Here is a 25,804-nt window from a genome sequence, read left to right on the forward strand (position 1 = left end):
TTGCACACTCCCTACTGGGGATGTCCCCGCAACCAAGGTACATGCCCTTGACCGGAATTGAACCCGGGACCCTTTAGCCCGCAGGCCGACGCTCTATCCACTGAGCCAAACTGGTTTCGGCAGCTCAGGGCATTTTATTGCCTCCTGTTAGCCAAATACCTGAACATCGTAGGCTATTCCCCAAACTGACAATGCTTCTGTACCCTTTGAAACCTTACCCTTTTAAGTGTATATCTCTACCTTGCCTTAGAACTTATTAATACAAGCAGGGTCCTGAGACAAGGAAGAAGTCTTTTAGCTTCTTTTGCTGAAGATCCTCTGACCTCCAATGCATTTCAAAGTTATCTTTCATCTTTGGACTCCTTCTTAATCATCTACACGTAGCCCTTTTCTTTTTTTAATCTTGTCTTTTGTGTGGTTCTTAAGTTACTCGAGGCTGTGATCTGTTTCTCAATCCAATTTCAGTTTGTGTTACCTACCCCCTTCCAGAATAATAATAATTCACTTTGATTAGAAAGAAGTGGTTTCTTGAATTGGTCGTACAAAATAGTCACAGGGATGTAAAGTATAGCACAGGGACCATAGACCACAATATTGCAATAACTATATATGGTGCCAGGTGGGTACTAGACTTACTGGAGACATTACTTCGTAAATTAAATGTGTCTAACCACTATGTCTATACACCTGAAACCAATACAAAATAATATTGAATGTCAGCTGTAATTGAAAAATTTCAAAAAGAAATTAGAAAAAGAAAGAAGTCGTTTCAGCCAGAAGAACAAACATGGCTCTTGGCAGCCTCAGAGGACTGTGTGTGTGTGTGTAGGAGGGAACAGCCCTGGTGAAATGTGAGGTCATTAAAATGTCTATTTGTTTCTCTTCAATTTTTTGAACAAATTTGTAGCATGTCTAAAGTTGCTATTGTGTTTTCAGCAGTTAGGGGTGAAATAGGCAGGTTGAGGGAATTTTTAAAATTAAGGGGTCTATGAAAAAACACAGGGCTACAGAATTGCAAAAGGATACATTTCCATAAGAGAAGGAAATTGGGTAAAATGAATAAAAAATGATGGAGACACACAATCACCAAATCATTATGGCTTTGCTGACAATTTAATTATTTAATTCCAAACTATTATTTCAATAGATGTAAACTTTTTTCCCCCTTCAACATAGCTAAGTCAAAGTCACTTCTCTTATACAGAAGTTAAGCCCATCACCACTTCATCTGAGGATTGTAAAACCCTTTTCACTTCCTCATGTGGGGGAAGCAACCAGCCAAAGGCCGTGGTACACACACAGGGAAAAATAAGTGCAGAGCTCTCTGAAGTCAGTATTCTTCATGGAATGGGTATTCGGGATGATCAGACCACCTGCCAAAACAAGGGAAAACCTTTCATTCCAAAGTCGCACAGCTGTATGTGTTACTAGCATCTTCTGACAATTTCACCGACCACTCCCTCTCTCTGAATCCTTCCTTAGGTTTCTTACCCGCCTCCTCCCACTTTCCATTAAGCCAGCACTTTTACTGGAGCCCTGGAGAGCACCTGGGTTTCAGTGTGTGTTTGGGCATGGAGGGGGCTGGCTGCTTCTACACCAACATTTTGCTCAGAACAAAAACACAGGAGGTGAGGGAAGCCTGCCTCTTTCCAACTCCTGCCTCCCTCCTGCTGTCCTGATGGAGGCTGCCTCCTGTGTCAGTGAGCGACATGGGACTTCTCTTCCCAGCTGTGTCACCAGTCAAGGTCACCCCCTTCTCTGAACAGTGCTTCCTCGCCCTTCCAGTTAGGCCTCCTGAGAGTTGATAGTTTGAGATCTAGAAGGTGATGACCAGCAAAGGAAGTTTCTGCTATTATGATGACAGTGAGGATGATGAACCTACCTCTTAAATAGCAATGGTGTAAAAGGATTTGAGTAGGAGTGTGCGGGTGGGCGTGCGGGTGGGCGTGCGTGCGCGCGCGTGCCTGTGTGTGTGGTGCACATTTAAGACTCAGTTCTCTACAAGTGCTATGAGCTTTCACTTAAAATATACATGGACACAGACAATAGGGTGGCGAAGGCCTGGGGCAGGAGTCAGGGCAGGCTGGAAGGAATTATTGGGGGATAAAAGGGATATATGTAATACTTTCAACAATAAAGATTTAATTAAAAAAATTAAAATATAAATTAAAATAAAATACAAATTAAATTAAAACAGGAAAAGCCTGTGAAATCCAGTTAATAATAAATTGGATGAAAATAAAAAAAGAATCATGGTCCAAAGGCCTAAATAATACATTTTTTTTTTGACCCATGGGGCCTAATATTTGTTTCTCTTGATGATTTTTCTATTTGTGGTATGATGAGTTATTTTTTTCATTGTTTCTAGTATTAGGTATTAAACATGTGAAATGTCAAATAATGTTACCAACTAACTATAAAAATAACCAGTACGTTGGTGGACTGACTACATCCTACTATCTCTTCCTAATTTAATGATATTCATTTAATAAAAACCATTTATCTTCTAGAGCTATTAATTAACCTATATGTTTTTTATTTCCAAGTTCTTTTATTTTTAAAAAATATATTTCATTGATTTTTTACAGAGAGGAAGAGAGAGGGATAGAGAGTTAGAAACTTGGATGAGAGAGAAACATCAATTAGCTGCCTCCTGCACACGCCCCCTGGGCACATGCCCCTGACTGGAATGGAACCTGGGACTCTTCAGTCCACAGGGCAATGCTCTATCCACTAAGCCAAACTGGTTTCGCTATTCTTTCATTCATGTGGTTAGATGTCAAAAATATTTTCCCTAGAAAATTCACATTAGGAAGCTATTTTATTCAGAAATGGATTCAGAAATATGGTATTAATGTAGTCACAGTAGTTTTGGATTCTTGAAAATTTTGGGTCTAAAGCAGTGTTTCCCAAACTTCTCTCATGATGAGAATCACCTGGTGGAGTTGTTAAACCACAGATTCCTGAATCCCAACTAAGAAGTGCTAAACTAGAATTTTTGAGAACATATAGGTAAAATTGCATACCTAACTTAGTGCTCTGTATATAAAATCTGTCTTAGAGCACTAGTTAAGTATACAATTTTACCTATATGTTCCCAAAAATTCTAGTTTAGCACTTCTTAGTTGGGATTCAGGAATCTGTGGTTTAACAACTCCACCAGGTGATTCTCATCATGAGAGAAGTTTGGGAAACACTGGTCTAAAGTATCCAAATTATATGAATTATTTTTATGAGCATTTATATTGCTCACCTAAAGAGAAGATTGTAAAAAGATGACTATTCAGGTGATCTGAAGAACTGGAAATATTAATAAAGAATGATTAAGAGGAAAAATTGTCTGTATGTATATACATTACATGTGTGTGTATTAACTATTTTAAAGGACCTATAATATTTAGAGAATAAAGGGCTACCTCATTAAATAACAGAATCTGGCAACACTTTGAAAGAGTGTTAGGAATTTTACTTGTCGATGGATGGAGCTAGAAGCTTCAAATCTTATAGTTGAGCATTCATCTAAAACTAATTTCTTGAGGTGAAGGGATTAGTCAAAGAACATATATACATAGCCCATGGATATAGACAACAGTGTGGTGATGGTCAGAGCTGGGGGTGTGGGAGGCCGTCTGGGGTTGGGTGGAAGTGGGTAAAGGGGGGAATGGGTACATTTGTAATAGTGTCAACAATAAATAAAATAAAATAAAACTAGATTCTTGGCTAATAGTGTCAACAATCTACACTAAAAAAGAGAAAGATGCAAACTGACCATATCTCTGTGACACCCACAAGCCAATCAGGAGTGAGTATGCAAATTAACTCCAAAATATGGTGTGTTAATTTGCATATACAAGCACCAAGCAGGTGGAGGTGGAGTGGTGCCAAGCAGTGTGGATTCCAGATGGGTGCCAGGCACTGCCTTGGGGTCCCAGGTCCATTGCTGCAGAGCGAGAGCAGGGTGGACAGCTTGGAGAACTTTGCAGAATAGGAGGCTGCCAGAAGGAGAGTAGAGCAAGAGAGCTTGGAATTAATTAACAGAAGAAAAAAAAAAGATCATAGAAAAGAAACAGGTGTGACCTATTTAGATTAAAGTAATCAGGTACACCTTCTCAGTGATGGTGAAGGTGATGGAGATATAACAGAGCGTGAAACTGCCTGGGTTCAGAGCAGTATGTGGCCTCCAAGGGTGTGAGGAGTCCAGTGAGTGAGAGCAGACAGGGAGTGGGACATCAGCAGTAAATTAGAAGAAAGATGGAGCAGAAGCTGGGTCAGGGCCTTATATTGGTCCTGGGTGCAGGCCAAGGCAGAGGCGGTTAGGGGTGATCAGACCAATAGGGGAGCAGTTAGGGGTAATCAGACCCATAGGGGAGCAGTTAGGAGCAATCAGGCAGGCAGGCAGAGGTGGTTAGGGGTGATCAGGCAGGGAGGCAGGCAGGCAGGCAGGCAGGCAGGCAAGTGGTTAGGAGCCAGTGGTCCTGGATTGCGAGAGGCAGTCAGACATCCCACGAAGGGTCCTGAATTGAAGAGGGTGCAGGCTGGGTTGAGGAGATTCCCTCTCCCCACCTGTGCATGAATTTCATGCACTGGGCCTCTAGTAAGTAAAATAAAATAAAGTAAAGTAAAGTAAAATAAAATAAAATAAAGTAAAATAAAATAAAATAAAGTAAATAAAATAAAAGAAATAATTAAATAAATAAATAAATAAAATAAATAATAAAATAAAATAAATAAAATAATAAAAAAATAAAACAAAATAAAATAAAACTTGATGCTCTTTCTACTAAACTCCCATGTCTCTGTCCCAGGAAGTATTTTTTTGTTGATGATTCATACATCACTTTGATTTTTAGGAAGAAATACATATGGTGTTTGAATAATTGTGGTGCAATTGGAATAATTTGAATTGTATTATTTGTATACTTTGACTAAGTTCTTCTTAAGGTCTTTAGCCTGCCATGCCTTAACCTGTCATGGGATGTAATATAAATGCCAGAAATCTTCTTCTAAATAAAAATGTAGATTTGCAGGGACTTCTAGAATGAATGTAATTTACCCAGATCGATTTAATATTCAGAATATGCTGCCCAGTGGCCTTTAGTCTTAAGCTTTCTGTGGACAGAGGTCCAGGTTCATAAGAGCCCCATTGGTGATGCTTTTCAATCCAATACCACTGGGTGCTACCTGATTAAGGATCCCCCAGAACTCACATGTGGAGATCCACTAAGCGGAGATTTTTATTCAAGGTTTTGATGCTCTTCATTTCTTCTTTAGTGAGAGAAAAGTTAAAGATCTGAAATAACAAAAATGAAAGACAGATATTTAAAATGACAGAAAATGTGTCAAGCCTGGGATCACAGAGTGGGACCAGCAATTGGAAACGTTCTAAGATTTACAAACATCTCTGAAAATGTCTAAGAGGAGTTGGACTAGCATTGGGGATCCACCTAATGGAACTGGAACAGGAATTCTCTTCTGCACTTTGTCTTAAGATAATTCTGCTGGAGACATCTTATAAGAAATTCCAAATGCTGTGAAATAATGTATGTTCAGGACATCTGAAGACTTCTTATTTTTTCTAGATAAGATGCTGAACTTTTAAAAATATATATATTTTATTTTTTTACAGAGAGGAAGGGAGAAGGAGAGAGAGTTAGAAACATTGATGAGAGAGAAACATCAATCAATTGCCTACTGTCCACCCCCCACTGGGGATGTGCCTGCAACCAAGGTACATGCCCTTGACTGGAATAAAACCTGGGACCCTTGAATCCACTGAGCCAAACTGGTTAGGGCAAGATGCTGAACTTTTGATTTTAGACTAGAGCCTGTGTGCACTTAAAAATATTCCATTATTTCTAAATTTGCTTTTGTACTTTCAAAAAACTTTTTTTTTTTTTTTGGTTTGTTTTGTCCTTTTAATCACTTCTCTCATCATTTAAAAATATTTTTATTGCTGAAACTGGTTTGGCTCAGTGGATAGAGCATTGGTCTGTGGACTTAAGGGTCCCAGGTTCAATTCTGGTCAAGGGCATGTATTGATTGTGGGCACATCCCCACTAGGGGATTTGCAGGAGGCAGCTAGTTGATATTTCTCTCTCATCGATGTTTCTAGCTCCCAATCCCTCTCCCTTCCTCTCTGTAAAAAAAAAAAATAAATAAAAAAAATCAATAAATATATTTAAAAAATATTTTTATTGATTTCAAAGAGAAAGGAAGGGGGAAGTAGAGAAATTCAATGATGAAAGAGACTTCTTGACTGGCTGCCTCCTGCATGCTGTATAGTGGTGATTGAGCCCGCAACCCAGGCATGTGCCCTGACCAGAATCAAATTGTGACCTTCTGATTCATAGGTTGATGCTTAATCAATGAGTCACACTGGTGGGGCTGAACAGTAAAATTTGAATCCATGAACATTTTTGTTTCAGATACCTCAACATTTGTAGTTTTTTGGTTTTTATTAATCCTCATCCGAGGATATTGTTCCATTGAATTTTAGAGAGAGTGGAAAGGATTGGGGGAGAGAGAGAAAATAATTGATGTGAGAGAGACACATCAATTGGTTGCCTCCCGCATGTGCCCCTGACCAGAGCCGTGAATCAAGCTCTTGACCAGAATTGAACCTGGGACCCTTCAGTTCCCAGGCTGACACTCTATCCATTGAGCCAAACCAGCCAGGGAGAAACTTGTAGTTGTTATTTAAAAAATTTTTTTGATGAGCCTACACATTAGTCTTGCAGTGGCTCTCTCTTTTAAGATAGCTGAAAAGAGTGTCAATGACTTTTTACTGTGAGGTATTTGGGTAAGTGTTAAAATACTATCAGTAGTTGATATTACTGCCTAGCATCCTTTCTTCTCTTGGCTAATAACAGAATCTCTCTCTCTCTTTTTTTTTTCTTCCTTTTACGAACTTCCCTTCCACCATCTAGTAGGGCTGTTTACCACATGACCTAACTCAAGCATTAGACTAGGGATGATTCTCTACTTAAGGATTAATGCAGCTGGTGACCTTAAGTTGAAGCAAATGGTCATTTATCATTCTGAAAAACTAGAATTTTAAGAATTATGCTAAATCTACAATGCAAAAACAAATCTGGGATGACAACATGATTTGCTGAATGTTTTGAGCCCACTGTTGACATCTACTGTTCAGAAAAACAATAATTTATTTCAAAATATGACAATGTACCCAGGCATTCAAGAACTCTGATGGAGATGTACAATGAGATTAATGTTTTCAGGTCTGCTAACACAACATCCATTCTGCAGCTTATGGGTCCATGGGTAATTTTGGCTTTCAAATCTTATTATTTAAGAAATAAGTTTCATAAGGCTATAGATGCCATAGGTAGGGATTCTTTTGATGGATCTGGGCAAAGTAAACCGAAAACCTGGAAAGGATTCACATTCTAGATGACATTAAGAATATTCCTGATTCATGAGAAGAGGTTGGAATATCAACATTAACATGAGTTTGGAAGAAATTGATTCCAACCCTCATTGATAACTTTGAGGAGTTTAAGACTTCACTGGAGGAAGTTATCACAAATGTGGTGGAAATAGCAAGAGAAATAGAATCAGAAGTCCCCAGATGTGACTGAATTGCTGCAATCTTATGATAAAACTTGAATGAATGAGGAGTTGCTTTTTATGGATGAGCAAAGAAAGTAGTTTCTTGTGATGAAACCTACTCCTGGCGAATATGCTATCAATATTGTTGGAATGACAACAAAGGATTTAGACTATTACATAAAGTTACTTGGTACAGGAGGGCCTGAGAGGATTAACTCCAATTTTGAAAGAAGGTCTGTGGGTAAAAATGCTATCAAACAGTATCACATGTGACAGAGAAATTGTTTATAAAAGGAAGAGTTAACCAATATGGGATATTGCCATAGCCACCCCCACCTTCAGCAACCACCAGCAACCCATCAGCCTTGAGTCAAGACCTTCACCAGCAAAAAGATTGCATCTTACTGAGTCTTGAATGCTGGTTAACATTTTTTAGCAATAAAGTATTTTTAAATTAAACTGTGTACATTTTTTAGACATAATGCTACTTAATAGACTGCAGTATAGGGTAAACAAAACTTTTATTTATATTGGGAAAGCAAAATATTGTGTTAATTTATTGCAATTCACACTTTATTATGGTGGTCTAGAATGGTGTACCTGTAATATTTCTGAAGTATTCCTGTAATGTACAATCAGCAAAGCAATTCCTGAAGTGCTAGCGTTTGTCTCAAGTTTGGCTAAAATTAAATGCAGATATGGGCAGAGTGGGTCAGAGAGCTGGTATAAAATAAAATATGAAGGTATTATAAGTTTCTTACTAGTCTAAACAGAAAATTCTTTAAATAAAAAATACCCTACTTTTTACATTTTCAGAAGCAGTTCTCTTACCTGAAAGTTTTCTTTGATCCTTTTAGGGTTAAAGCTTTTAAGAATGACAACTATCCCTCGCTGGATGTTGAGACGTAAAGCAACCTGAGCTGCAGTCTTGTTGTATTTTTCCCCCAATGAGTTTAAAAGTTCATCATTTAACAAAAGTTCGGAATATGTAGTCACCCTTAAAAAAATAAAAACATGCATGATATTTAGCTATAATAGGTCAATGAGAAGCAGTGGTTAATCACTCCTCCTCCTCTGTCTTCCCATTCACCTGGTAACCTACCAGGACATTTCAGGTAATTTGTAAGCAATTTCTGTGATTGCAGAGTCCTCAATGAAGAGTTGTTCTTAGTGTGAGAAGATCAAGAGAGGAAAATTTATATTGATGCCTTTTTGAGAAAGTAAATATGTTTTGATGTGTCTTATAGAGAGGGCTGGGCAGAAAAAAGGCATATGTGAGAAGGGAGGAAGCCCCAAGTGGAAGAAGTAGAGGTACAAATATTAGAGTAGAAAAATTTCCACTTTGGTCTGTGGTACACATCACAGTAGAAGTGTTACCATTGAATACAGAGATAAAAAAAGTTCTAAAATTTCAGAAGATAGGCCATACTCTATCAAATAATACCTAACCTAACATTTATGGAGCGTCTCTGTGTTTTAGGCACTGTTAAATAATTTTATATATATAGTATAATCAATTCTTATAACATCTAAGTGAGGAAGGTTTTATTAACTCAGTTTGGATATATGGAGAATGACCTGAAGAGGTTAGGTAAGTTTCTTAAGATTACACAGCCCAATAGAATCATTTCAGTAAAATAATTCACATTAGCCTCATACTCTACAGAGACATAGAGTATTACTTACCAGCCTGGATGCTTAGAGATCCCCAGAGGGGTATATGCAACAATGACAATGTCATGTTTTTGGCAAAATTCTAGGAGTTTCCTCTGGGTGAAATATGGATGGCACTCCACCTATGTGGTTGCATTGGAGAGCAAAGCACAAAATTAAGTCCTTGTAGATGAATGCAATTTTATGTAGTTTTTAAAAAAATACTGAAATAAACTTCATTTTAAAGTATTATGGATAGTGAGACAAACCTTGACCTCTTGGTTCATACTCAACCACTGAGCTTTGTCTGTCAGGCTCTACTTTAAAATGTTTTCATATAATTTTTGTTTCATATATTTGTAGATATTTTATTGGGTACATATTTGAGCCTGTGTGGCTCAGTGGTTGAGTATTGATCTATGAACCAGGAGATTGCAGTTCTATTCCCAGTCAGTGCACATTCCCAGGTTGTAGCCTGGTCCCCTTAGGGCATACAAGAGGAGCTGATGGATGATTCTGTCTCCTCATTGATGTTTCTATTTTTCTTTCTCCCTTCCTCTCTCTGAAATCAATAAATCAATAAATAAAAATAAACATGAGGATTAAAGAATAAAATAAAAAACTATGTTGTCTGATCTTATATAATAAAAGGCTAATATGCAAATTGTCCCCTTGGGAGTTCGGCTGACCTGGAGTTGGACCACTCGATATGTATGCTGACCACCAGAGGGCGGCATGGAATGAAGGAAGGCCCTGTCTGGCAGCCGAAGCCCCTGATTGGCCATGATCTCTGGCCAGGCATAGGGATCCTTCCTGTGCATAAATTTTGTACACTGGACCTCTAGTATTAAATAACTTTTTCTAAGTATTAGACTGATAAGATTCCTTCCCCCCCCCCCTTTTAAATTTTAATGTGAAATTAGGCTTAGCCTAATTTTTCACATGTCTTTATGTTTAGATGTGCTTAATTCTTCATATATATATATATATATATATATATATATACACTATTAATTTTTTACAGAGAGGAAGAGAGAGGGAATAAAGAACCTCTGGAATGTTTGTTGATATTAAAATAGCTACTCCAGCTTTCTTTTTATTACTGTTAGCATAGTACATTTTTCCTTGTCGTATAATTTTTTTAGACTTTTGACTTTAAACATGTTTGTATAAACATTTTTATTTAAAATGGGTTTCTTATATATAACATATAGTGGGGTTTTGCTTTTTGCCCATTCTGACCTCTGCCTTTTAACTGCATTGTTTCAAATATATATCTATACTATGATTATAGATACACTGAATTTAAATCTTTCATGTTGGTATTTGGTTTTTTTTTTTGTTTCCTCATCTATTCATTTACCTCCTATTTTTCTTTTCCTGCCTTCTCTTGGGTTATCTTTTATTATTCCAGTTTGTCCCCTTTATTGACTTGTTTGCTATATTCTGGAAGCATTAACATTTTCATTTTCTTCAGTTTCTCTATATTGTGTCTAGGTGTGGGTTTCCTTCTCTTTCATCTTTGGTAATCTATACTCATTCAATATCTCTGTTTTGTTTTTGCCCCCTTTAAATATTATTTCTTTTCCTTTTTTCTTGTTTTTTCTATTATGTGAGTACTGAAAATTCTAAGTACTGTACATCTCCTAGCTTTTCTTTCATATTTAATTCAATTTTTTTCTTGTCTTTTCCTACTTCATATTGGGAGATTTCCTCATTCTGATCTTTCAATTTTTTTTTAAAAAAAATATTTGTTTATTGATTTTTTACAGAGAGGAAAGGAGAGGGACAGAGAGCTAGAAACATTGATGAGAGAGAAACATCAACCAGCTGCCTCCTGCATACCCCCTACCGGAATGTGCCTGCAACCAAGGTACATGCCCTTGACCAGAGTCAAACCTGGGACCTTTCAGTCCACAGACCGACGCTCTATCCAAACTGGTTTCGGCTGATCTTTCAATTTTATCCCTTTTTCTTTATAACCATTTCACATTTCTCCCATCTATTGCATTGTGTTTCATTTTTCCTAATTATTAATGCTTGCTTTTTAAAAATGTTTTCTTACTTCACATTGCTAATATCTTTTCTTATCTTCTTTAATATATTAATTGGCTAATTTAAAAGTTCTTGGTTCTCTGTTCTGTGTATATTGGGATCTGTAATTGATATATGTTGTTTCCTTGTGAAATAAATACCTTGTTATTTTGAGCAATGAGCTTATTTTCTCCTGAGGATACTGGCTAACCTGTCAGGCAGACCCTTAGAGGGAAACACTAGACACCAAATCTACTCAGGTCGATGACATCAGGAGTGAGTATATTGTCTCTTGGGTAGAGAGCCCCAGGGATCAGAAAGCTAGTACTGCCTCCTCACCCCTCAAAACAACTCTACCCTTCAGGTCTTCAACTGTTACCTAGAGGGGGATACCCATTAGAAAGCAACCGCTGTACTCATTAGAGTGTATTCCCAGACCTCATAGTTTGGAATGGGAGAGTAAAGGCTGCATCTCTTCCTAAATCAAACAGGAGTAATCAGGTCACAATTCAAAAATGTAGTCTTTTAAAAGAAAAGAATAAGACCCACTTGAACTTACCTCCCAAGTAGCACACAGATTTGAATTGTTATATTATATAACCAGTTGCCTTTCTTATCTCTAGGAAAAATTTCATCTCCAGGCTGAAAAGTAAAACAAAAACAAGTGTAATTAATTTTATTTATATCTGGGGATTGAAATGATGGAATTTGAATTGTCTTTATGCCATTATACTCTAGCTCTGGAAAAGCAATTCAAGTTTAATTATTTATATCCTATATAATAAAAGCCTAATGTGTAAATTGTCCCCTTGACTGGGAATTCGACCACTTTTTATGATGTGCGCTGACAATTAGGGGGCGGTGCAGTACATGGTGGGTGTTGGTGGTGTGTCGCTAGCAGCTGGCAGCAGTGGAGGCGCTGCTGGCCCTGCTGAGACCCAATGAGAATGGGACCACAGCGGGATGTGGAGTAGGTGAGTGGGTGGTGCCAGAAACAGTGGCTGGGCACCCCACCCTGCTCCCTCAGTGCCTGGGAGCCAGGCAGCGGTGCCCAAATTTGAGAAAGGGCCAGTGTGTAGACACATAGTTTGAACTTCTGCATCCAGTCATTGTAGAATCAGATATCCCTTGGAATTCTAACATCAATTTTTTAAAAATGTATTTTATTAATTTTTTGCAGAGAGGAAGGGAGAGGGATATTAATTATTCTTTAATGGAGCTGACTGAATGTGAATTTACTGAAAGCCAAGCAAAATTTTAAGGGATATTGTCTGTCCACGAAATCCCAAACTGGCCATTGAAAGCCTTTGATTAACCAAGGCCATTGTGAAGCCTGCAAACTCCTATCAAGGATGCAAAAGGGGAGTCTTTCCCCAAGTCCCTCTTGGATGTGACCACAGAGAAGAGTCATCACGGAAACAGCTCCCAGAGAACAGAACAGGGGCAGCAGGCTGCTTGTGTAAAGGAAATCTGGCCACCCCAATGGCAGAGAGTCCTTGTTCTTCTGAGCAGCAAGCTCTGGTTTGCCTCACACACCAGTGACCAGTTTCATTTCCAGTCTCTCCTTTCCTCAGAGACATTTTAAAGCAGTTACTTCTCTTCAGCAGTGTATATGGGATGTGTTGTTGGTGGTTAAATTAACACAGAGTCTATAGATTGAGAAAGTTTAAGGAAGAAGTGCTTTTGAGCTAGAGGAGGAGCTATCACCATGATTTTGTTGCTGATCCCCCAAACACCTGACCATTCTTGGGGTTATTTAACCCCTTTGCGGGGTGGAAGGTGAGTAAGTTTTCAGTTGTCTACATTATTTTGCATTACTTCATGCAGAACATTTTAATGACTATGTGAGTGGGAAGAGAGGTGTGTCCGGATGCTGGACAGGTACAATATGGACTGCTGTTTGGGGACTACTTGATGGTTTGATGGAGAGAATTTAAACTACAATTGTAAAGATGTGCTATAATAAAAAGTGCATTGGATTAGGAATCAAGAAACATGGGATCCAAGCCCGAGTCTGCTATACATAGTCTTTCTGGGCATTTGTTAGGCAAGGTCAGTGCTGCCTGACCCATAGTAACAAAACGATAACATTCTGTGGTGCTAAGTAATGAACTAGCTCCGTGCACATGGCTGCTGGCTCGTGGCTGCCAAAGAGCGGAGGCCAACCAGACCTTTAGGTGTCTGAACTCACCTTAAGAGCCATGGGAATTTCAATGATGTAAAGATCAACATAATCTAGGTGGAGGAGCTGGAGTGTCTTCTGCAGGCATGTGAGGACTCTCTCTGGGTCAAAATGCGTAGCCCACAGCTGAAAGAATAAAAAGGGGTTAATTAATGACATCCATTCCCTTTAAAATAAAAGAGTGCAGCTCTTTATTCTTTATAAGGCCTTCATTCATTTTATTGCATAATAATGTTTATGCTGAAGTTTCATCTGAGTATAGGATAAGCTGATATAACGCTTTTTAAGAATATATTTAATTGATTTTTTACAGAGAGGAAAAGAGAGGGATGGAGAGTTAGAAACATCAATCAGCTGCCTCCTGCACACCTCCCAGTGTGGATGTGCCCGCAACCAAGGTACATGCTGTTGACCAGAATCAAACCTGGGACTTTTCATTCCGCAGGCCAACGCCCTATCCACTGAGCCAAACTGGCCAGGGCTGATATAACTCTTGACACCCATAGTATAACTTTATCAGACTATAATACCAGAATTGCCTTAGCTGGTTTGGCTTAGTGGATAGAGTGTTAGCCTGAGGACTGAAAGGTCATGATTCCACTCAAGGGCACATATTCGGGTTGCAGGCTCAATCTCCAATGAGGGTTGTTCAGGAGGCAGCTGATCAGTGATTCTCTATTATCATTGATGTTTTATCTCTCCCTCTTCTGTCCTCTCTGAAATCAATAAAAAATATATTTTATAAATGAATATAATACCAGAATACGTATCCATATGTTCATTGCAGAATTATTTACAATAGCAAAGATATGGAAGTAACCCAAGTGCCCATCAGTAGGTGAGTGGATAAGGAAGTAGTGCATATATGCAATGGAATATGACTGAGTCATTAAAAAGAATGATATCTAGCCCAAACCGGTTTGGCTCAGTGGATAGGGCATTGGCCTGCGGACTGAGGGGTCCCAGGTTTGATTCCAGTCAAGGGCATGTACCTTGGTTGCATGCACATCCCCAGTAAGATGTGTGTAGATGTCTCTCTCTCAACAATGTATCTAACTATCCTTCTCCCTTTCTGTTAAAAAAAAAAAAAAAAAAAAAAAATATATATATATATATATATATATATATATATATATATATATATATATATATATATGAAATGAAATCTTGTCATTAGCAACAGCCTGGGTGGATCTACAGGATACTGTGCTGAGTGACATAAAACAAAAAGAAAAAGGCAAATGTCATGTGGTTTCACTTATATGTGTAATCTAGAAAACAAAATAAATGAACAAGCAGCAATAGAAATAGACTCACAGATGCAGAGACCATTTGGATGGTTGCCAAATGGGAGAAGAGTTGGGGGTGTGTGTGAAAAACATTAAGGGATTAAGAAATACAAATTGGATTTGTAGTTACAGAATAGTAATGGGGAAGTAAAGCATAGCATAGGGAATCTATACTAATAAAAGCATGTGGTTGTCATGCCCTCATGCCATCACACTATAACAATCCATCATCAGCAGGCTGTGTGCACAGCGGGTGCACATGGGTGGGCAGGGATGTGACACTGTGTGCATGATGTAGAGGTGGGTCCCATGGCTCCATGTGGTGATGCCAAGGGTGGGACCTCTGGCTCTGACCTATCTCTTTGGGGCATTGCATCGAGGAACACTGGATGGATGGGCAGGGCCTACCTTTTTGGGGAGATAGATCAGGGGTCTACCACACTGTGAGAGGGTACAAGCCAGGCTGGCAAACCCCTCCTCCTGAGTACACAAACTTTGTGCACCGGGCCTCTAGTATAGTCGATAATGTACACTAATAAACGAAGTTTTAAATTATTGCAAAGATTTAGATTTCATCTTACTGCTCTTTTGTTCTCATTTGGTTGTACTCAGACCCTGGGGAAATTTTGTCAATTCTTACTAAGAAGTTACTAGATGTCTGTTTGAAATGATAATGTCACCAAAATGGCAGGGTATGAGACCTCAGCCTTATCCCACAACAAGGCCAACAATTAGAAAGCTAACCATGAATGAAAATGGGGTGATGTTGGTCAAAGGGTATAAACTTCTATTTATGAGATGAGTAAGTTCTGGGGAGCTAATGTACAACATGGTATTTGAGGTTAATAATACTGCATTGTATATTTTAAAGTTGCTAAGAGAGTAGGTCTTAAGTCTTTTCTCACCACAAAAAAAGGAATGATAATGATGTGAAGAGATGGAGGTGTTAGCTAACATTATGTTGATAATCATTTTGAATTCTATAAGTGTTTCAAATGAACATGTTGTACACAAATTCACATAATGTTATATGTCAATTATATCTTAAGTAGAGGCCTGGTGTATGAAATTCGTGTATGGGTAGGGTCCCTAGGCCTGGCCGGCGATCAGGGCCTTCTGGTTGCTAGCCAGGGCCTTCCTTCCCCTTGCTGCTGGCTGCTGGCTGGTGCCTCCCTTAATTCTGCACTGCCCCCTGGTGGTCTGTGTACATCATAGTGAGCAATCGAACTCCCAGTCTCCTGATTGAACTTCCGAGGGGACAATTTTCTTATTAGGCTTTTATATATATAGATAAGGCTGGGGGGAAAAAATAAAGTTACCCTGCAGCCACACCAGCCAAAGTCCTGCTGCCCTGCCTGCAAACCTGCAGACCTGCAGACCTGCAGACCTGCAGACCCTAGGATGTCCATCTCCAAGGGTTCATGGATCCTGCAGCAGTAAGTGGAAATTCTCCTTCCCTGGCTGCTGACCTCCGACACCAAAGTTGCACGTTTCCAGCTTGCAGGCCTCCTAAGCCCGCCACCTGGCTCCCGGGTACCTCTGTGAGCCCCCTATGGGTGCGCTCATATTGAAACAAGGGAACACAGCCCTGACAATAGAAACTGGGACTTCCCCTCCCTTCCTGCCTGCCCACAGACACCAGTCTCGTGGTTTCAGCAAGTGGGCCCCTCTGAGGGGGCGGCTCTAAGTTGCCTCGAAAGCTGCCACTGAGTGTGCTCATATCAACCAAGGGCGCAAAGAAACAGTAATCCTAAATGATTCACTAGATCAGATGGACTTAATTGATATCTTTCAGAACATTTCACCCCAGAGCTAGAATATACATTCTTCTCCAGTGAACATGAGACATTTTCAAAGATAGACCACATATTAGGACACAGGAAAGGTCTTTCCAAATTCAAGATGATAGAAATCATACCAAGCATCATCTCATATCACAATGGCATACAATTAGACATCAACTACAATAAAAACAATGGGGAAAAAAATCAAACACTTAGAGGCTAAATAGCATGCTTTCAAACAGTGATTGGATTACCAAAGAAATCAAAGAAGAAATAAGCATCTTGGAAACAAATTACAATGAAAACACAACAATCCAAAATCAATGGGACACAGTGAAAGCAGTCCTGACAGGGAAGTTCATAACTCTACAGGCCTACTTAATAGATAGATAGATAGATAGATAGATAGATAGATAGATAGATAGATAGATAAGGTAACACATTATCTAACCTTGCAACTTAAAGAGAGCAACAAGAAAATCCTAGAATAACTAGAGAAAGGAAATAATGAAATTCAGAGCAGAAATAAACAACATAGAGACCAAATATCAATGAAACCAAGAGCTCGTTCTTTGAAAGGACAAACAAGATTGATGCACCTCTAGCCAGGCTCACCAAGAAACAGAGAGGACAGATAAACAAAATCAGAAATAAAAGAGGAGAAGTAATAACCGACTCTACAGACATACAAAAGATTTGTAAAGAACTAGAAACAACTCTACTCCAACAAACTGGACAACTTTGACGAAAAGGATATATTCCTAGAAAAATGCAAGCTTCCAAAACTCAATCAGGAAGAATAAAAAAACCTGAATAGGCTGATAACTACTGATGAAATTGAAACAGTAATAAAAAATACTTCCAGCAAACGAAAGCTCTGAACTGGATGGCTTCACAGGGGGAGTTTTACCATATATTCAAAGTAGAATTAAAACCTATCCCTCCCAGACTATTCCAAAAATTTCAAGAGGAAGGCAGAATTCCAAGCTCTTTCTATGAAGCCAGCATTACCCTAATCCCAAAACCATATAAAGACACTACAAAGAAAGAGAATTATAGGCCAATGTCCCTGATGAACATAGATGCTAAAATCCTCAACAAAATTTTAACAAACTGGATCCAGCATTACATTAGAAAGATCACACACCATGACCAATTGAGATTTATGCCAGGGATGCAAAGCTGGTACAATATCCACAAATCAATAAACATGTCACATAAACAAATTAAAAGATAAAAATCACATAATCATAACAATTGATGCAGAAAAGGCATTTGACAAAATCGTATATCCTTTTCTGATAAAAACTCTCAGTAAAGTGGGAATAGAAGGATCATACCTCAAGATAATAAAAACCTTATAACAAAGAACTAAAATCATTTTCCCTTAGAACAGGAACAAGACAGGGATGACCACTTTCACTGCCCATGTTCAATTGGGGAAAAAGGAGACATATATAAAACTTTAGACAATAAAAATTAAAATTAAATATTCTCCCTGCACTGGTTGTAGTGGCTCTGTTGCTTGAGTATCATCCCATGCACCAAAAGGAACTGGTTCAATTCCCAGTCAGGGCACATACCCAAGACATGGATGCATCCTGGAGGCAACTGATCCATGTTCCTCTCTCCCTCTCTCTTCCTCTCTCTCTAAACTCAATAAAAACATATTTAAAACAATATTCACCCTTACATGGCAGAAGCAGCAATGGGGTAAGCTATAATTACTAAATGAGTAATTAATTACTAATTAATTCTAACCAATCTGGATAAACCAATTGGATATGTGCACATAATCAACAAATTATAATTTTAAAATGTAGCATTAGAGAATTCTATATAAATTCTAACAGCTTTGTTAGGAAAATAAATTTTAGAAAATAAAATCAGAAAGATAAAATAGAATACTATTATGGAGACTGAAATAAGTGATATGATAGGAGAATTTAAAGTGCAAAGATTTTATTTCACAATTAAGAACAATCTCAATAAAATATAGAGTTCTGTTTCCTAAAATGGCCAATAGCACCCTTCCTCCACTTGAGAAATGAGCAAGTCCTTAAGGATGAACTTTCTTTTTTTTCTTTATTGATTAAGGCATTACATATGTGTCCTTATTCCCCCATCACCCCCTCCCCATTCCCCCGCTCATGTCCTCACTTCCCCCTCCCCCGTTGTCTGTGTCCATTGGTTAGGCTTATATTCATGCATATAAGTCCTTTGGTTGATTTCTCCCCCTTACCCTCACCCTCCCCTACCTTCCCTGACTTGAGAAGGTAGTTGACTAGGGATTCAGACAACTCAGGGATGAGGATTATAATACCAGATAAGTCACCCAGACTAGCAAAGATATTGGCTAAGGGTACAGGGAACTTAGAATGGGTATTCTGGGAGGAAGACAATAAGTAGAAGTTACAATTGAAGACAGCTTTAGTGGCAAGGGCTGTATTCATCCTACTAACCTACCTCTTAAAATTTTCCCAGGAAACAGACCAAACAGAATTCTGGAAGAGCTATTCCCAGAGGTGAACTTAGCATATAAAAACAGTAGGTGCAGTTGATAGCAGGGATAGAACATAGAACATATCATAATGAACCGCATGTCCTCAGTCGTCAGAAGTGTTGGCTGCTCATTACTCACATCTGGTTCTCTCTGTGGACGACACAGAGTATAAAGGCCTGATGCTCTTACCTGAACTCAGCACAACTCTGTGGCACCATTCCCATTCCCGAACTCCCTGTGGCATTGCTGAGCAACTGTCCCCACTGCACACACCCTCACAGGTCTGGTCTCTGAGGGCGAATCTCCTTCTCAGAGGCTGTTCCCAGATTTCCCAATTTAACACTTGGGTAGAGAAGGATCACTTAAACAAGCCACAGAAAGTACTAATGGTAAATTAAAGGGCACTAAATGTGAGCACATTAAAATTGGGAATCTCTGTTCATCAGAAGATACAATTAAAAGAGTGAAAAGGTAAGTGGAAGAGATATTTTCACCTACATATAACTGACAAAGAACTCATAAGCAGATATTAAAAAAATCTGCTATAGCAATAAGAGAAGAGAAATCCAATAAAGAAACATGCATGGAAGACATAGCCACTTTGCAAAAGATCTCCAAATGTCTAATAAAAATAATGAAAAATTAATCTGATGTAGAATTTAAAGGAAGTGCAAATTAAAACCAGAGTAGAATAAATTTAAAAAATCAGCAAGTGTTGTGAGAATGTTCTCTCATACTGTGGGCTCCCTTTTCATTTTGTTAATGGTTACTTTTGTTGTGCAGAAGCTTATTTTGATATAGTCTTATTTGTTTATTTCCTCCATAGTTTTCTTTGCCCTAGGAGATGTATTTGTAAACATATTGCTACAGAGATGCATTTTAGACTGAACTAAAAGTGCTCAAATATGAACTTAAAAAATCACAGGCCATAAACTCAGTAATTTCATGTGCTTGAGATCAATAAAATAAGACGTACTCAGCTGAATTTTAGTAAAGAAAGCAGAAAGGTCCCATTCTCTGATCCAAGATCATTTTAAAACACAAATTGATTTAGTTTAATGTTTGGCTCAATACTCATTCAGCCAAACAATAGCCCTTCGAGGTTGCTTTCATTATTACAAAAAGTGAATCAATGAGATCTATTAAAAATGAATTGCAGGTTATACTTTAGAGAAGTTTCTTATTAAAAAAACAACAACACAACAATACAGAAAGAGAGATAAATTTACCAATTTAGGGTTTGGGTAGGTACCAAGTCCAATGATAGGAATGCTGTCTCCATCACTTAGAGGTATCCGGTGATCTACTACAGAGAGGTCGTCCATCTTGGAGAGCCAAGGACTTCAGATTTCTAGGAGTGAGTGGTTCACAACACTTTTGAACAGGTGTCCTAGGGCCTGTTTAATCAAAGAAAGGAGGGCCAGGGGGAGGAGCAGTGGGAGGGAAGAGAGATTGACAGATCTATTTCTCAACCTGTTTTCTTCTAGGTTGTTATGGAAATATTGAAATTGTTCTTTGAACTTTAATAGAGACATAAGAATGACTTAATTGAGAGTCCATGCTTACTCCACTGCAAAGAAAAAGATTGAACAACAAAAATAAAAAAAATAAAAAAAAGGAAAGGAATTGAGCGGGGTTCTATCAGTTAGGATGCTTTTGAATTTGAGGTCTATCTCAAATTCTCTTAGAATATGAAGGAAATTTATTGGTTCATATTCCTGAAAACATCTCCATTAGGACTTAGCTCAATGGTTGGCAAACTCATTAGTCAACAGAGCCAAATATCAACAGTACAATGATTGAAATTTCTTTTGAGAGCCAAATTTTTCAAACTTAAACTATATAGATAAGTACATTGTTATTAACTTAATTAGGGTACTCCTTCAATCGCACTGTACGTGGGTGCCCACATGTGGTATTTTGTGGAAGAGCCACACTCAAGGGGCTAAAGAGCTGCATGTGGCTCACGAGCCGCGGTTTGCCAACCACTGGACTAGCTTAATGTGAGACTAGAGTAGTTCCTTTCCCAGAACTTCCCTGGAGATTCTGATGCAGCAGGACTGGGCAGGGGTCGGGATTGCTACCACCTAGGTGAACTTGGAAACATTGGGCCAGAGGAACAAAGGAAAAGCCAGGAAACAGTTTCACACCATCTGCCTCCTGGCTTTCTCAGCTGACTCTCCTCTCATCATTGAAAGACAGTAATCATCCTTGAAGTGATCAGCTCCAGCTTTAAGCCCACTAAAACAGAGAGCTTACTTCCTCCATAGCTCAACCATAACCCAGGAATGGAGTATTTTTGCCTCAATAGTCTTTTTTGGTTGAACCATCCATTGCTAAATCAATCATAGTGGTCAAAGGAAATAAAAGACTGATTTGATTGTTTTAAGAGAATACTAGTGGAAGCCATTTCTACATGTGGAATTGGGGTTAATCCCTCCTGGGAAGATTCTGGATGTTGTTAATGAAAAGGAAAGAAGTAGTAATTAGGGAAACAATGGTTATTTATTTTAATCTTCCTTTAAAGGACTGTCCACAGTCCATGGTGATGAAAGTGTCCTGAAGTTTGTCTAAAATTGACTTGCTCTATCTCTAGGAAATTCATTCTTGCTAATATCACACCATTACTGTCATATTCGACATTGCCCCAAGTGGAAATTATTGTGCCCACTGACTGAACTAAAAGTGCTCAAATATGAACCTAAAAAATCACAGGCCATAAACTCAGTAATTTCATGTGCTTGAGATCAATAAAATAAGAAGTACCCAGCTGAATTTTAGTAAAGCAGAAAGGTCCCATTCTCTGATCCAAGATCATTTTAAAACACAAATTGATTTAAATATGAACTTAAAAAAATCACAGGCCATAAACTCAGTAATTTCAAAAAAGACTATTGAGGCAAAAAATACTCCAAATCACATTCTTGCTAATGTCAAATATGGACAGTAATGGTCCACAACATCAGTTGTCAATCAGTCCATCACTCATTGCCACCTTTGTATGCTAAGATTTTGGCTAGCATATCTCTTTATTATTGACTGTCTAGTTCTATGAATTTTAGTGCATGTACAGATTTATAAAACTAACCATCACATGTAGGATACCGAAATATTCTATAACCCAGAGAATGCCTTTATGTTATTTCTTTATAATCACCTCCTCCACCACCTGCACCCCCTGGAAGTCACTACCTTTTGTTCATTCCTAATGTTTTTTGTTGTTGTTGTTTGTTTGTTTTTTAAAGACAGCTGTCTTCATATGTGCTTTTTTACTTTTCTTTCTTTTTTAAAAAAAATATATATTTTATTGATTTTTACAGAGAGGAAGGGAGAGAGATAGAGAGCTAGAAACGTCGATGAGAGAGAAACATCGACCAGCTGCCTCTTGCACACCCCCTACTTGGGATGTGCCCGCAACCAAGGTACATGCCCTTGACCGGAATCGAACCCGGGACCTTTCAGTCCCAAAGACCGACACTCTACCACTGAGCCAAACCGGTTTTGGCCATTCCTAATGTTTTATCTTTTGAGAATATCATATGAGTGGAATCATAGAATATATATAGTCTTTTGAAATTGCCTTCTTTCAGTTAGCATAATCTGTTTGAGATCCAATCAGGTTGTGGCTTGTATCAATAGCTTATTTAGTTTTTATTGCTGCATAGTGTCCTGTATAACAAAAACGTAATGTGAAAATTGTCCCCTCAACTGGGAGTTTATCTGGGAGTTCAACCAGGGGGCTGGGCCAGCCAGGGGAAGGGAGGGAGGTCCCAGCTGGTAGCAGTGGCAGCAACAGGTGACTGGAGGAAGGGAGGAGGCTCTGGCTGGCAGCAGTGGCAGTACTATAGGTGGCTGGGGAAAGAGAGGAAGTACCCAGCTGGCAGCTGCTAGGGACCCTACCAGTGCATGAATTTCCTGCACTGGGTCTCTAGTTCCATTATATATTTGTACCACAGTTTGTCTATCTGTGTTTATTTTTTTTTTAATATATATATATATATATATTTTATTGATTTTCCACAGAGAGGGAGAGGGACAGAGAGCTAGAAACATCGATGAGAGAGAAACATCGACCAGCTGCCCCCTGCTCAACCCCCACTGGGGATATGCCCACAACCAATGTACATGCCCTTAACCGGAATCGAACCTGGGACCCTTCAGTCCACAGATTGATGCTCTATTCACTGAGCCAAACCGGTTTCGGCCACAGTTTGTCTATTTGAAGGACATTTAGTTTGTTTTCAATTTTTGGTGATTGTGAATAGAACTGCTGCAAACATTTGCATACAGGTGTTTGTATGAACATTAGTTTTTATTTCTCCAGCAGTGATATGGTTGAATTATGTGTGTTTGACTATGTAGGAAGCCGTCAAACTGCTTTTCTCAATGGTTGTAACATTTTGCATCCCCACTAACAATGCAAATGAGTTACAGTTGTTCCCCATCCTTGACACAACTTGCCGTTTTTTCTATTTTTTTACTCTAGTCATTCGAGAGGTTTGTCATGGTATCCCCTGGTTGTTTTTATTTTCATTTTTATAGAGAGGAAGTGAGAGGGATAGAGAGCTAGAAACATCGATCAGCTGCCTCCTGCACACCTCCCACTGAGAATGTGCCTGCAACCAATGTATGTGTCCTTGACCGGAATCAAACATGGGACCTTTCAGTCTGCAGGCTGATGCTCTATCCACTGAGCCAAACCCATTTCGGAGTGGTCTTTTGCATTTTTTTTTTAGTCTCCATGTCATTTATGTTTGCACTTCCCTCCCTCCTTCCCTCTCTCCCTTCCTTCCTTCCTTCCTTCCTTCCTTCCTTCCTTCCTTCCTTCCTTCCTTCCTTCCTTCCTTCCTTCCTCAAGGCTTTTCTTACTGTGCTCTTTCTTTTTTAATTTTAATATGTTTTTATTTTTTATTTTTAGAGAGATAAGGAGAGGGATAGAGAGATAAAAACATCAATAAGAAAGAAACATCATCGATTTTCTGTCTCCTGCATGACCCCTACTGTTGTTTGACCCCAGAACCGAGGCATGTGCCCTGATTAGGAGTTGAACTGGTGACCTCTTGGTTCATGGGTTGACACTCAATAACTGAGCCTCACTGGCTAGGCTCTTTCTAAATCTTTTAGTTGTAGTGTTAGATTATGTATTTGAGCTTTTTCTTGTTTCTTGAACTAGGCTTGTAATGCTATTAACTTCCCTCTCAAGCCTTCACTGTGTCCTGTAGATTTTGGATTGTTGTGTGTTCATTTTTGTTTGTTTTCAGAAATTTTTTAAAAATTTCTTTCTGATCTCATTGGTAACCCATTCATTCTTTAATAACATGCTATTTAGCCTCCATGCATTTGAATGTTTGTTAAATTGTAGTTGATAGCTAGTTTCATGCCATTGTGATCTGAGAAGTGCTTGGTATGATATCAGTCTTTTTGAACTGGTATAGACTTGTTTTGTGTACTAACATGTGATCTGTCTTTGAAAATGAACCATGTGCACTTGAGAAGAATGTATATTTTGCTGCTTTGGGATGAAATGTTCTATAATATTATCCTAACTAGTGTGTCATTTAAGGTCGCTATTTCATGGTTGATTTCTTTGGACGATCTATCCAGTGATTTCAGTTGTGTGTTGAAGTCCCTTACTATGACTACATTCCTGTCAATCTCTCCCTTAAAATCCATCAATAGTTCTTTTTATATATAGGCTGTTCCCTCAAAAATGTATATACACATTTTGAATAATTATAAAGGCAGTGTTTATTCAAATAAATTTCATTTCATTTTCAAATTGAGCTATCAGCTGTTAAAATGTGTATATATTTTTTGGGGGGACATCTTGTATCTGGGTGCTCCTGTATTGGGTGTGTACATGTTTACAAGGGTTATATTTTCTTGTTTGATTTATCCCTTTAGTGTTATGTAGTGACTTTCTTTGTCTCTTTTATGGCCTATGTTTTGAAATCTATTTTGTCAGATATGGCTTGCTACCATCGCTTTTTTTCTTCACTTCCATTTGGATGGAATATTTTTTTCTATCCTTCACTTTCAATCTTATGAATCTTTTGTTTGAAGTGTGTCTCTTGTAAAATGGGTCATTTTCTTTTTTATCCATTCAGCTATCCTCTGTCTTCTGATTGGAGCATTTAGACCATTTACATTTAAGGTTGTTATTGATAGATACTTATTTGTTGCCATTTTAATTTTCCTTTGCCTATGTTCCTCTCACTCTTGTTTTCTTCTTTTTAAAGTAGTCCCTTTAACATTTCTTGCAATGTTGGGTAGTGGTAATAATGTACTCCTTTAGCCTTTTGTGGGTGAGGCAGGGGGTTTGGGAAGCTCTTTATTTCACCTTCAATTTTAAATGATAGCCTTGCTGGGTAGAGTAATCTTGGATTCAGGCTCTTGCTTTTCATTACTTTGAATACTTCATACTACTTCCTTCTGGCCTGAATTATTTCTATTGAGAAATCATCTGACAATCTGATGGGAACTCCCTTGTAGGTAACTTTCTGTCTCTCTCTTGCAGTCTTTAAGATTCTTTCTTTGTCTTTAATGTTTGCCATTTTAATTATGATGTGTCTAGGTGTGGGCTTCTTTGGGTTCATCTTGATTGTGACTATCTGTACTTCCTAAACTTGTGTGACTTTTTCCTTCACCAGCTTGGGGAAGTTTTCTGTCATTATTTCTTCAAACAGGTTCTCTGTTACTTTTTCACATTATTCTCCTTCTGGTATCCCTATAAAATGAAACTTATTACATTTTCTGTTGTTCCAAAGTTCTCATAAACTGATCTGTTTTT

The 25,804-nt window shown here is 38.4% G+C and overlaps 1 protein-coding gene across 1 annotated transcript in view; it reads right to left on the reverse strand.

Moving 5' to 3' along the window:
- Positions 1 to 1,100: 1,100 nt before the first annotated feature.
- AKR1D1 (aldo-keto reductase family 1 member D1) overlaps positions 1,101 to 25,804 on the reverse strand; it is a 76,028-nt gene continuing 51,324 nt past the window's right edge. The window contains exon 9 of the mRNA XM_084896789.1: positions 1,101 to 1,373. Within this exon, the coding sequence (XP_084752915.1) occupies positions 1,331 to 1,373 (43 nt within the window). The 3' untranslated portion in view covers positions 1,101 to 1,330. The remainder of the gene's footprint in view (positions 1,374 to 25,804) is intronic.

Source organism: Pipistrellus hanaki (assembly GCF_964339955.1).
Source record: "Pipistrellus hanaki genome assembly, chromosome: 10".
Lineage (NCBI taxonomy): Eukaryota > Metazoa > Chordata > Mammalia > Chiroptera > Vespertilionidae > Pipistrellus > Pipistrellus hanaki.